Source organism: Erpetoichthys calabaricus, chromosome 7, assembly GCF_900747795.2.
Source record: "Erpetoichthys calabaricus chromosome 7, fErpCal1.3, whole genome shotgun sequence".
NCBI classification, from domain to species: Eukaryota; Metazoa; Chordata; class Cladistia; order Polypteriformes; family Polypteridae; genus Erpetoichthys; species Erpetoichthys calabaricus.
Window position 1 is genome coordinate 146,316,223 of NC_041400.2, and position 13,291 is coordinate 146,329,513.

At 39.7% G+C, this 13,291-nt stretch overlaps 1 protein-coding gene across 1 annotated transcript in view; it reads right to left on the minus strand.

Annotated features, from left to right (window-relative positions):
- oxct1a (3-oxoacid CoA transferase 1a) overlaps positions 1-2,912 on the minus strand; it is a 226,948-nt gene extending 224,036 nt beyond the window's left edge. Inside the window, exon 1 of the mRNA XM_028805519.2 lies at positions 2,731-2,912. Within this exon, the coding sequence (XP_028661352.1) occupies positions 2,731-2,826 (96 nt within the window). The 5' untranslated portion in view covers positions 2,827-2,912. The remainder of the gene's footprint in view (positions 1-2,730) is intronic.
- Between the last annotated feature and the right edge of the window lie 10,379 nt (positions 2,913-13,291).

The following is a 13,291-nucleotide window of genomic DNA, read 5'->3' on the forward strand; positions in this document are numbered from 1 at the left end:
TCTAGGTCATCACTCGTGTAACTTATTAAATCAGACACATTCTAAGGGAATTAAAATGTCTATAGTCCTGGAACAAAAACACCAACTCCTGAATCACTTAATCAGAAAATTCATCCTGTGGTTAGCTCTTATTATTGCTTCAAAAATGTGCAGATTTAAGCACAACTTGTTGAAATCTTAGTTCCTTATAAAAAGGAAGGCATTTCTGTTGACTTCCAGGTTAAAACTAATCCTGGAAAAGAAATGACACAACTCTCCCACGCCATGGCAGTTGTAAACTTGCTGCTCTTGGGTTACCGTTGCAACATCACGTGAATGTCGAGATAACAATGCCACAGAAGTGATCCGGGTGCAAATGACAACACCGTCAACCTACCCTTAAGCAGGCATGTGACCCGCATAGGCAGCTTTTTGCTTTCGCCGTGTCATATCTTACTTTTAGTTCCTGTAGCTCTATCTGTTCTGCTTAACAGTTGCCGTTTAAATAGGCAGTAACTGCGCGCTGCCAAAATTGAAACCCAAGTTAGAATGAATCAGAAAGGCGACCCCCGCCGATTGAATGACCACTGGACGATGCTGCCAAGTTTCGGAAATACGATTACGAAAATATGTGGTTGATGTAACGCTGCCCTTGTGCTAGAAAGGTACAAGTACAATCTTTTCACATGTGACCGCTGGTGCTGTGAACTTTTAATACAAATATTGACTTACGTTAAGTAAAATGCTACCCTCAGCCCTTCCTAAAAGACAGCAGTTTAAATATTCTCTTGCTTAATAAGTTACTCACATATATGTTTAATACCTGGTTAGTACGTTGCAAACAGCTAAATTATTACATTTCTAAAGACTGTATTTGCCCTGAATACATTTTCTGCACCTGCTTTGACTAGCGCAGGAGCCAGAGGATATTAGAAATAACCTCACAGAAAAATTAAAAGCCGACAGTCCAACACATGGCGTACCGGAACCTCTTAGCAACATCCATTCAGTTTGAAGAGACGGTCGCGGGGCAGCTGCCTCCTATCTCAGCAAGCAGGGCACCTGCCCATCGCAGGGTAAACACGATCACATACACACATACATATTGGGGGCCAGCTCAACGTTTCCGAGCCAGATGACCTGCATGTCTTTGGACTGTGGTGGAATCCGATGCACATTTCTTTGCTAGTATGAGCGAAATTCGGCGTCATACTGAGAAATTAACGTGAACACGCCAATACGCCCATTTGCCGCCCTCATCTAACATTGAGATTTACTGTATGTATACAAAAACACACACCCACGATAATAGCAGGTTCGCACAAGGAAACGCGTGTTGTATAGCGCCTTTCACGATCATAAGAATTTCACAAGAAAATTGCCATCGGGATAAATAAGAAGAAACGCATTTTGGACATAAGTTTTTATTAGGAAAATTACTCTGGAGAAATCCTAAACTCCGGCTAAACATTACTGTGCATAATACTAAATAATTGTTATGTGAGGAGTGAAAGCTGGCAGATGATCTGACTCTAAAATTAAACCGCCATACACTGTTATTAAATATTACTTACTACTGCCAGTAAAAGCAGCTTGTTTGCAATTTATACATATCTTTACTCACACTCGTGATTGAATTCATTGCTAATTCTGCAGCGAAGCAGTTCATTTGCATGTTAATTTAGAATGATGCACTACTGCCTTTTGAGCATGTATACACCGATAATGTGACTGTGCTATAAAAAGCCACCTCGTGAATGGACGCGTCACGGCTTGCTCGCTTTCATTTTGATGTGAAAGGAGTTCTGCTACATTCTACTTAATGGTTTCTGGCGGAGGACGGTCCATTCTTGCTCATGGGGATCAGCTGAACCTTAGAAGATGCTGCCCTCGTTCCTCTGCCAGTTAACTGACACAAAAGATGAACGTAGCGCCTATCTTGTAAGGTTAAATCAGCCATTGTACAGCTCCATATCGCCGTGCCCACTTCCTTGTGCGAGACGATTGATGACATCATTTAATAAATTAGATAATGCCATCACAAGCTGCATCCCGGGATTCATTTTACCGGTTAAAATCTAACGTGCCTTTCGATGCAATCACGTGAGCTCGGGTAGTTGATCCTGACGCCGTCATATCCACCATCTCAACCATAAGTAGTTAGACGGCCACATAGACTAACCGAAAAAAATTCGTAAATGCGGCCAGTTTGTTGGTCCTAAACGTCCTGCCGCTCTACTAATGCGTATGGGCCGCTCTTGGGATGGGTTTGCAGTCTGTAGATTCTCATCCACCAAGGTCACCCTTCGCCATTGTCGCAGCTACCTGTCAGTCTGTGTGGGCATCCTCGAGTCACCTGACACTGTTTTAGGCGGCTGGTGTACGGCCTTAAAAAAGCGCATCACAGGCCGTTAATATATCCCAATACCCAAATCAATCGAGCTCGGAACTCGCCTGTGCAATGCAACCCTGTGGCGTCTTGAAGCAGCAGCCGGCGCGCTCTCAAATTCAAAACCTCAAACTTCTGTGCCCTAGTTTATTCTGAAACACTTGGTACTTATTTTGAGATTTTTATTTTATTTATTTTTTAATTTTTTTGTAAAATCAAGCATCCCGTCTTGTTAAGATAATCGACACTTCTAAACAAATTGACCAGAATTAAGTGCTGTTGGCTTTATTGTAACATGCACCCGCCTCGGTAGCACAAAAGCTAACAAGACAAAAGACAAGACAACCAATTGTAATACCGACCTTGCCCCAGGGTTTGCTGATGCTGACACCCCACGCTGTTAGCAGACGCCGACTAAAATATTTATCAACTCTGGAAATAATTGTGTAAGCCGCCATCTTAATTCTGCGAGCAATGTTTCTTTAATGTAAAGATGCGTGGTGTGAGTTTGAATTCGTAATAACTGGTTTGTGAGCTGCTGAACTGCACATGCAGGCAGAGTGGAAGGCGGGACGGGGGCTCGTCAACCTCATTTAAATTTAACTGTTTCAGCGCCAACACCAACGAGAAATGGGGCGAGCAGTGACATTGTTAAAGCAAGTGAAAACGGGGGGAGAAGAAGACAAAAGATAAAATAAGAGTAATAAGAAACCTGCAAGGGTAGTTTAGCGAGTTCATTCAGTCGGTTGACAACCTGAGCTGTAGGAGACTCTCGTTGGCCGCTGCTGGATTTGGCTAAACGTTACTGCGTAGTCAGGAGTTAAATTATGCCTTTAAAAGTCGGGCTCATTTAAATCTTGTCACCTTCCCGTACTATTAGGCTGTCAATTCCAAACAACTTACATTTTATAGGCAATATTAACTGCATATAATTAATTTTGTTAACCTTCTGCCATGCTGCGGTGAATTTACCGAACCCAGACAACTGAAGGGCATTTTTTTCTTCTAATACTTTGAAAGTAATACAAGAAAATAATGACCACCTAAACTATAGCATTTTTATTTTTGCTCATAAAATTAAGAAAATGCCGCGTTTTTCAATACGTTAAATTAAAGAAGGATTAACATTCATATTCTTTTTCTGAAGACTAAATGATTGTTTTCTAAGAAATAAACAAGTAAGCATACATTTTTAAGTATACATGATGAAATCCGGTTTGTTATTTTATATCATTTTGAACGACCAATTTAGTCTTTGTTTTGCTGACAAAAGCGTTGGAAAATGGATGGACAATTTTAACAGCACGCACAATCAAAAAAACTTTTTAACAGATCTAACAAGTGCAATATTAAATTTAATCGCTAAATAGTACTATACTAAAAACTGTGACACTGTGATTCTTACTGCTGCCTTCCAGGTTTAAAATCCTGGGTTCAAATCCTGGCCAACAGAAGTAACTGGCTATGTAGATTTTGCACATTCTCCCTTTGTGGGTTTGGGTTTTTTTCATGAGGTATCCTGGTTTTCCTTCCAGATCACATAGAAGTTAAGGTATGGTTAACTGACAATCATAAATTGGCCCTTTGAGAGTCAATATGGGTGTATATGTGAGAATGCACTCTGGGGTAAGCAGATGCACAATTCAATGATGGTCTTAACTTGTGATTCTTTTTGTTGGCATAGGTCCCTCCTTAGTGTGAATGCAAATTGTATCATTTGTGTTTGGTAACTGATGAATGAAATGTTAGAAATAAATTACAGTGCATCCAGAAAGTATTCACAGCGCATCACTTTTTCCACATTTTGTTATGTTACAGCCTTATTCCAAAATGGATTAAATTCATTTTTTTCCTCAGAATTCTACACACAACACCCCATAATGACAATGTGAAAAACGTTTACTTCAGATTTTTGCAAATTTATTAAAAATAAAAAAATTGAGAAAGCACATGTACATAAGTATTCGCAGCCTTTGCCATGAAGCTCAAAAGTGAGCTCAGGTGCATCCTGTTTCCCCTGGTCATCCTTGAGATGTTTCTGCAGCTTAATTGGAGTCCACCTGTGGTAAATTCAGTTGATTGGACATGATTTGGAAAGGCACACACCTGTCTATATAAGGTCCCACAGTTGACAGTTCATGTCAGAGCACAAACCAAGCATGAAGTCAAAGGAATTGTCTGTTGACCTCCGAGACAGGATTGTCTCGAGGCACAAATCTGGGGAAGGTTACAGAAACATTTCTGCTACTTTGAAGGTCCCAATGAGCACAGTGGCCTCCATCATCCATAAGTGGAAGAAGTTCAAAACCACCAGGACTCTTCCTAGAACTGGCCGGCCATCTAAACTGAGCAATCAGAGGAGAAGGGCCTTAGTCAGGGAGGTGACCAAGAACCCGATGGTCACTCTGTCAGAGGTCCTCTATGGAGAGAGGAGAACCTTCCAGAAGGACAACCATCTCTGCAGCAATCCACCAATCAGGCCTGTATGGTAGAGTGGCCAGACAGAAGCAACTCCTTAGTAAAAGGCACATGGCAGCCTGCCTGGAGTTTGCCAAAAGGCACCTGAAGGACTCTCAGACCATGAGAAAGAAAATTCTCTGGTCTGATGAGGCAAAGATTGAACTCTTTGGTGTGAATGCCAGGCATCACATTTGGAGGAAACCAGGCACCGCTCATCACCAGGCCAATACCATCCCTACTGTGAAGCATGGTGGTGGCAGTATCATGCTGTGGGGATGTTTTTCAGCGGCAGGGACTGGGAAACTAGTCAGGATAAAGGAAAGATGACTGCAGCAATGTACAGAGACATCCTGGATGAAAACCTACTCCAGAGCACTCTTGACCTCAGATTGGGGCGACGGTTCATCTTTCAGCAGGACAACGACCCTAAGCACACAGCCAAGATATCAAAGGAGTGGCTTCAGGACAACTCTGTGAATGTCCTTGAGTGGCCCAGCCAGAGCCCAGACTTGAATCCGATTGAACATCTCTGGAGAGATCTTAAGATGGCTGTGCACCGACGCTTCCCATCCAACCTGATGGAGCTTGAGAGGTGCTGCAAAGAGGAATGGGCGAAACTGGCCAAGGACAGGTGTGCCAAGCTTGTGGCATCATATTCAAAAAGACTTGAGACTGTAATTGCTGCCAAAGGTGCATCGACAAAGTATTGAGCAAAGGCTGTGAATACTTATGTACATGTGATTTCTCATTTTTTAAAATTTTGAATAAATTTGCAAAAACCTCGAGTGAACTTTTTTCACGTTGTCATTATGGGGTGTTGTGTGTAGAATTCTGAGAAAAAAACTGAATTTAATCCATTTTGGAATAAGGCTGTAACATAACAAAATGTGGAAAAAGTGATGCACTGTGAATACTTTACGGATGCACTGTATATACCATATATCATTTGTTCTTCTTTTTTGTAGTGCTTGTACATTGGAGGGGGGTTATTGTTGTATTTCTGTATTTCTTGAACTTCTGTAGAAAGCTAAATTTCCCATTGTGACAAGTTAAAGTGCTATCTATCAGATAGATAGATAGATAATCTATTTTCATAGGTCACCAAAAAGTTAGTATTTACTTTTATACAGCCTGTACGTTTGTTTCCAGTAATTGTAGGATACCATATAAAATGACATAAAACAACAACTACAACTTGCCTGAAGAAGGGGTCTGAGCTGACTCGAAAGCTTACATTTTGTAATCTGTTCAGTTAGCCAGTAAAAGGTGTCATTTTGCTTGACTTCTCATTGCATCCATAATGGCTAACACAGTAAAACACCCTACTACTACTGTCAATACTTTGGTATTAAGTATACTTCTGAAAAAAGTTTATCATGGGCGAACCAAGACTAGCACAGAAATCATTACCCATTCACCCTTCAGATTGGTATCAGGGAGAGTGTCTCTTAGAATCATGCCCCTCTAGTTATCTCCACTGTACTTTTTTAAGTTGAAGTTTGTCAGTAGGATTATCAATCTAACAAGTTTCGCAGGAGAGTGAATCAAAAGAAGAGGTGGTAATAGAGAAATTATGTCATTTAAACAAATTATTCTGATTAAAAGTAAGAGTTACAACTTGTTTAAAACATAGTGTGGTATTAAAACCACCAGCCATATAGGCTTTTAAAAGGGCCTGTTCTATTTAATAATGATGATGAAATTAACTGAAATCTTACAGATGTGCAGCAGCTGCTTTTGTCCAATAATATGTTTTCATTATCTTGATGCATTGAGTGTATTTTCTCAGGTGATTCTTAGGAGGGAAAATGCTTTTTTGTAAACTATGTATTAATATTTGTAATCTTAGTGTTATATTTACTGTAGCCTGGATCACTGAAGTGTTGCCTTGATCACAGAAGTAAAGGTTACTAAGGAAATAATGAGCCTATTAGCCCTTCTTGGAATTGCTACAGAGTCATTATTTTAAATCAAAAACAAACTTGAATCATGGATACTTTAATCGTGGTATCTGTTTTCCTCTATATTTGTGGAACACGATAATCCAAAACATAAGGACACTGAGCACTAAAGTCCAAAACTTTTATCGGAATTTGTTATTTATTTCACAATGCACACAAGAAAGGCATGACAAAGGAAGAGTATAAAGTACACCTGACTTCCCCAGGCCTGAATAAATAGTGTCTGATGATCCATAATTACTGGGAGTTGCACACATATCCAATATCCAAAAATCACAATGTTCCAAGCACATGAACATTTCCTCCTGACAGCCTATGCCAGCAGCAAGGCAGGAAACTGTTCTTTACAGGGTCCTTTCATATATACCTACACTGGGGATAATTTTAAATCACCAATTAGCCTAAACTGGATGTCTTTGGGAGGAAAACTGGAACAATTGGAGAAAACTCCATGCAGTTTCCCCAGAGAGAACAACTGAATTTGGGAGTCAAACCTTGAAAAACTGGATCCTTGACGCAGCAGCCCTACCACTGCAACACTGTTTCAGCCGAATTAACATTATGCAGTTTAATGTGGTACTTCATAAAACTAGGTTTTATTTCTGGTCAGATTCCTGTCTTCATGAAGTTTCTGTTTCTGTGTTGTTTTTCTGCAAATACTCCATTTTCCTCTTGCATCCCGTAAGACACACAAGTTGGAATGAAAGAAAAATTACTGTATGATGGGATGTCAGCATACCTATGATGAACCACTTTCTTATAGTAAAAGCTTGACACAAAAAAATAATTTCTTGTCTCTTTTCTAGATCTGTTTTCAGTCAGTCAGTAATTGTCCAACCCGCTATATTCTAGCACAGGGTCACAGGGGTCTGCTGGAGCCAATCCCAGCCAACATAGGCCATAAGGCAGGAACAAATCCTGTGCAGGGCACCAGCCAACAGTAGGATACACACACACCAAGCACACACGAGGGACCATTTAGGATTGCCAATGCACCTAACCTGCATGTCTTTGGACTGTGGGAGGAAACCGGAGCACCTGGAGGAAACCCACGCAGACACGGGGAGAACATGTAAACTCCACGCGGGGAGGACCCGGGAAGCAAACCCGGGTCTCCTAACTGCAAGGCAGCAGCACTACCACTGCGCCACCCTGGATCTGTTTTGCAAGGGCTAATACCATAGTCCATGAGCAAGTAATGTACTAGGCGGCTTCAGCAAATATGGTAATGTGATGAAATGCTTTTAACAAATAATTAAATATTATAAAAAGACCTGGAGATAGGTTTCACTGAAGAAGTGTGCTTAAAAATAACTTAATTTGTTACAGAGATTTGGGTAGTTGATGCCTGCCCAGCAGCATTGGGGTCTTTGGCAGAAACCTATCCTTATTCCCTGAGCACATTGTTTCATCAAGAAATACATTTTTTCAATTTAGTAAATAGTGTTTGTGCCAGGACAAATGAGCAACATGCAGATATATGGGAGGCACATAGTAAACAAACTGAGTTTGCTCTAAGCATGAGGATTCCCTGTTACTGTGGTCTGAATTTTTGTATTTAGTTATTTTTGTAACTTATGCACTTGAATGCTTGCTTACCTTTTGAAACTGAGGCTTAAATAACAGTGGAAGCATTTTTACCAAGTGTCTCATTAATGGTGCCAGAATAAAATACACTTAACAATCTTGATATTATACAGTACATCTAAATCAGTCATAATTGCTTGACTACATGTTCAAAAGCATACAAGTAAGACATTATATACCCTAATGTCTTCTAATGCTGTTTTTTGGCCAATGATCTGACTACAAGTGTAATAAGCATTTTCTATGTAAGCATAACTATTCTTTTTAATTACAGGGTTTAAATAAAAGATGGCACAGTACGAAGAATGTACATGGTTTACATAGAGATATGAGTAACTGAGTGTGTTTGTTATTCAGCACAGTATTTGTGCCTGAAAGGTTTCATGGTTAAGTATACAGGGTGCATATTATGAGAAGCCTGCCAAGACAAATAGGCAGCTTTAGTTTCAGGAAATACCAACCACATAAAGAATTCAGTTTACCCAATCAAAATATCAGTCAATCTTTTACTTTCCTTGTTGAGGAGCTAAGTGGAAGCAAGTTTTCTAGGCCACGCTTGATTTGCCTTGCACCTGAAATTAATTCTAATTCAAACCACCTACAAATGGTGCCATTCACCCTGAAGGAACAGCACCAAACTGATGAGATCCTCACCCTGTAGCATGCAGTGAAACTGGTAATCATACAAAGGAATAGTGTTTTGCCTGTTTGTATACATTATCTTACCCAGTGTGTGGCTGTACATGAAAATCGGGTCGTAGATCGTTGTTAAAACATAAGATTGATCTTTCTCATTTGAAAAGTCAGCTCTTGCTTAACCATATTTGATGTGCAAAACGTCCAAAATGGTCACAGCACTCAAGCTGCTGGAGTCTCAGTTCATGGATCAATTTTATAGTCTCCCTGTCCTCATTCATGAACAAGAGCCCCAACTTCTTTAATTACCCCCTCCCCTGCCCCCTCCCCAGCCTTGGGGGCGCCATGAATTGTGGGTCCCCAAGGCATATCCAAGCTCACTCCCAATTTACAGTATCAAATACTAGTATGCTCTAACACACTCCAATCTCCAAGGGCCTCCCCTCACTCTTAAGTGCCTAATATCAGTTCATGCCTACCTTTAGGAGGGCACCCACCCCCTCTGCTAATAAAGCCATGTAAAATTATGGATTGCAAGAAGGAACAAGACACCAACAACACAGAGCACCACCAAGTGATTTAGCAGTACTTTTCTGGGTCCATGCCTGAAGAGCACTGCCATCTGGGAGAGAAACTGCTCTAGTATGCAGAAACTCCTCCGTCTTATCCATTAAGTTATCCCTTTGCAAGGGATGTTGCTTCACTTCCTTTCCAACCGGGTTATGCCTCCTTCCATACTGTTCTTCCATTACGGCATCCAGGCCAAGAAAGGTTCTAGCACAGCACTCACATGTGCTTCAAAAATACAGGCAGTGTAATAGCACTAGCAGCAAATATGATTTTGTTCATAAATATAATTTGAAAAACAAGTAGCTCTTTTAAGACTGAAGTACAAAAGGGAAAATTTATCTTGGCCTGTACAGTAGGGCTCCTCACATATTCTCATAAGTCACTGAGGCACCTTGAAGGAATAGAGGCTGAGAACCATTGCTCTAAATGGATACTCTTCAACCTTGGAATGTGGCTTCACGTTATGCTCATAAACATCACCATCATCTTGGATACAAGGATACTCTTGATGGAATTCAACACTCATGCCTTTTCTTGTCTACATAAGTGTAAAACCAAGGGAGACAGGGCTTTTGCAGCTGCTGCTCCTCACCTGTGGAACTCTTTACCTCATCATATAAAGGAGTCATCTACAATTGAACTGTTTAAAACAAGATTAAAGACTCATTTCTATTCACTTGCATTCCGTGACCTTCAGTAATACTGATGGTTTCCTCATTGTGATTATATAACATCACTTCTATTTATTATTTATTTTATTTTTATTTATGTTCATATATTTTTATTTCTATTTATGTTATTTATGTTATTTGTTTGTTTTTTCTTTTATTCTATTATTGTAAAGCACTTTGGCCACAGCATTCCTATGTTGTTTTAAATGTGCTATATAAATAAATTGACATTGACATTGTTACAGTAAACTATAGGCATATTTTTAAGAGTGCAAAAGTCTGTCTTACCTCATGATGTACCATTTTTAGTGCTATGCTCCTCCTTTCTCATCATTAAACACTGGGCTGAAGTTAGATCTCTCTTGCCTGATTTCCTTTTAATGGTAAAATACCTTGCATTAAACATTCCACCCTGAGCTTTATCTAATTTAGAATTGTACCATTGGGCATTTACTCCAAGACCATTCTGGTGCTAGCTGGACCCCACTGCACCTTTGTTCTAGGCTGCAGGCAAGCTGGTGTCCCCTTAATCCGACCGAGGTCTCCTATTTACCTTAGAGAGGTAGACATGTTAATCCTATATGCACTGGATATGCAGTATGATATAAGTTGGAGAAACACGTATGCTCCTACCTAAATTAGCCCAAATGTGTCCCTATTTTCATATCTATTTTCCACTTTGCATACTAAGAAAAACTATCTATATTCCATATTCTACAGAAAATGGTATGGTATATTCATCTATAAAATAGCATATATTCCAGGTTGAGCGCAATATGGAATCATAAAATAGCATTTGATGCTTTTTTCATTTGCTGAGATCCAGTTTCCACTGTATATTCCATTCTCTTATTTTTATTTCCACCTATAACTCAGGCAAGCCCTTGAAACCAATAGTGCACCTCTACCCTCTTTGCCAAATTCCCATACTCTCTTATACCTTTGCCACTCTTTGTCCTCCACTGTGAAACCTACATCTGCAATGTTTGCAACTTTACTCAAAGCTCCCCATAGGCACTTAGTGATTCATACAGTTTAGTAACATGATCTTTCATCTTTTTCATCTATTCTTGAGATGTATTTTTTAAAAATAATATTTTTGCCTCAACACACTAAATTTATATTTGTTAACTGCTTATATCTGACCTTTCTGAAGCACTTCTCTATGGGTCTTTCTGATGACCCCTTTTTTGCCACCCTGTTCTTTCAAGGCCATTGGCCCTGTTTTGAATGTGCTTTGTTTCTTTCATCTGTCCTTTTCTATAATTTTCCTTTCAGTCTTCATGTTTTCTTCTCATTCGGCACTCTGCTTTCTCTTTGTCTCCTTTCAAGCTCAGCCTGTTTTCTTTAGGCACAATTAGCCTAATCTTTTTGGTGGCAATCTTCTGAATTTTTATCCCTTCATTTTATGAAATTATCCTTTTTCAGCCTAATTTTACTGAAACTGATTGCTATTCAGGTCAATGACACAGAATGGTCATGTACTGTATTTTATAGTGGCTGTCCACGGTGTGACTTGCTCACAGTAGAATGTTTGTCATTCACCTAAGCCGTTTATCCCTCTGTCTCCTTTCTTCTGTTATTTGTTTTTTGTTTTGTTTTTTTTTGTTCTCTCTCTTGGTGTGCCATGCATCCACATTTTCGCCCTGGGGTCATACGGATCTCATTGTTCCTTCTATTTTTACTAGACATTGGTGGTAGCATAGGGCTAGGCTGTGGATGGGGGAGGGTGCTGGTGGTGGGTTTCTTACCTTTTGATTCTTATATGTTTCTATAGTATTTTTACTGTTCTGTTTCTCTTTTTCGTCAATTATTAAAAATATGATCACAAAGAAAAATGACATATCAGCTGTAAGTTCTCTCATGAGTCACTGCTCATATTTAAAATTATTTTGCATCAAGTATCTCTTATATTACATATCAATCCTTTTTCTACCTCAGACTACTAACGTTTTTGTCATGATTTACACATCTGTTTCACTTTTTAACAATTACATCTTCTTTCTTATTCCTCACATTCATTTTTATTCAAGACTCGGGGGCTCTTTTTCAATATAAACAAACCAGTTGGCTAAAACAAAGGGAATTTGGAAAAGGGGGGCTTCAAAGTAAATTCATTGGTTTGCTTTCATTTCAATCCAAAGATATGACTAAAGGATGTTTGGGACAAGGGTGTGAGAGGGTGTTGTTTATTTCTTTATGTAATATTGTTATTCCATGTTCTTCTGTTTATTTGTAAGGATGCTACTAAAGATTGATTGAATTAGTGAAGGATTATGTCAGTATGCATCTGCAAAAGGACAGAAGAGGTAAAGGTTATTTCCGAGCTGAAGAAAAAAATAAATGAAGATTACTTCTGATGAAGGTTGTAGAGTAAAAATATTTTTAACCTTTTTTCATAAATACTTGATCAAATTAAAGAAATAATGGGATAATAACCTTATGAGATGCATGATACAGTAGTTTTGAACATTATCCATCCATCCATTTTCCAACCTGCTGAATCCAAACACAGGGTCACGGGGGTCTGCTGGAGCCAATCCCAGCCAATACAGGGCACAAGGCATCGAACCAATCCTGGGCAGGTTGCCAACCCACCGCAGGACACACACAAACACACCCACACACCAAGCACACACTAGGGCCAATTTAGAATCGCCAATCCACCTAACCTGCATGTCTTTGGACTGTGGGAGGAAACCGGAGCGCCCGGAGGAAACCCACTCAGACATGGGGAGAACATGCAAACTCCATGCAGGGAGGACCTGGGAAGCGAACCCAGGTCCCCAGGTCTTCCAACTGCGAGGCAGCAGCGCTACCCACTGCGCCACCGTGCCGCCTTTGATCATTATGAAAACTTCAAATATATCTCTCAAAAACAGAAGGCTGTGTGGCAAATGTGAATCAATTGTATTACTTTGTTCAAGCAAGACTGGATTCACTAGAGATGGTATGTATTGTTTAAACATTCATAAATAGCAAATAGGCATATAATTATGTTGGCGTGTTCAGGTTACTGAGTTTTCTTTTTCTTTTAA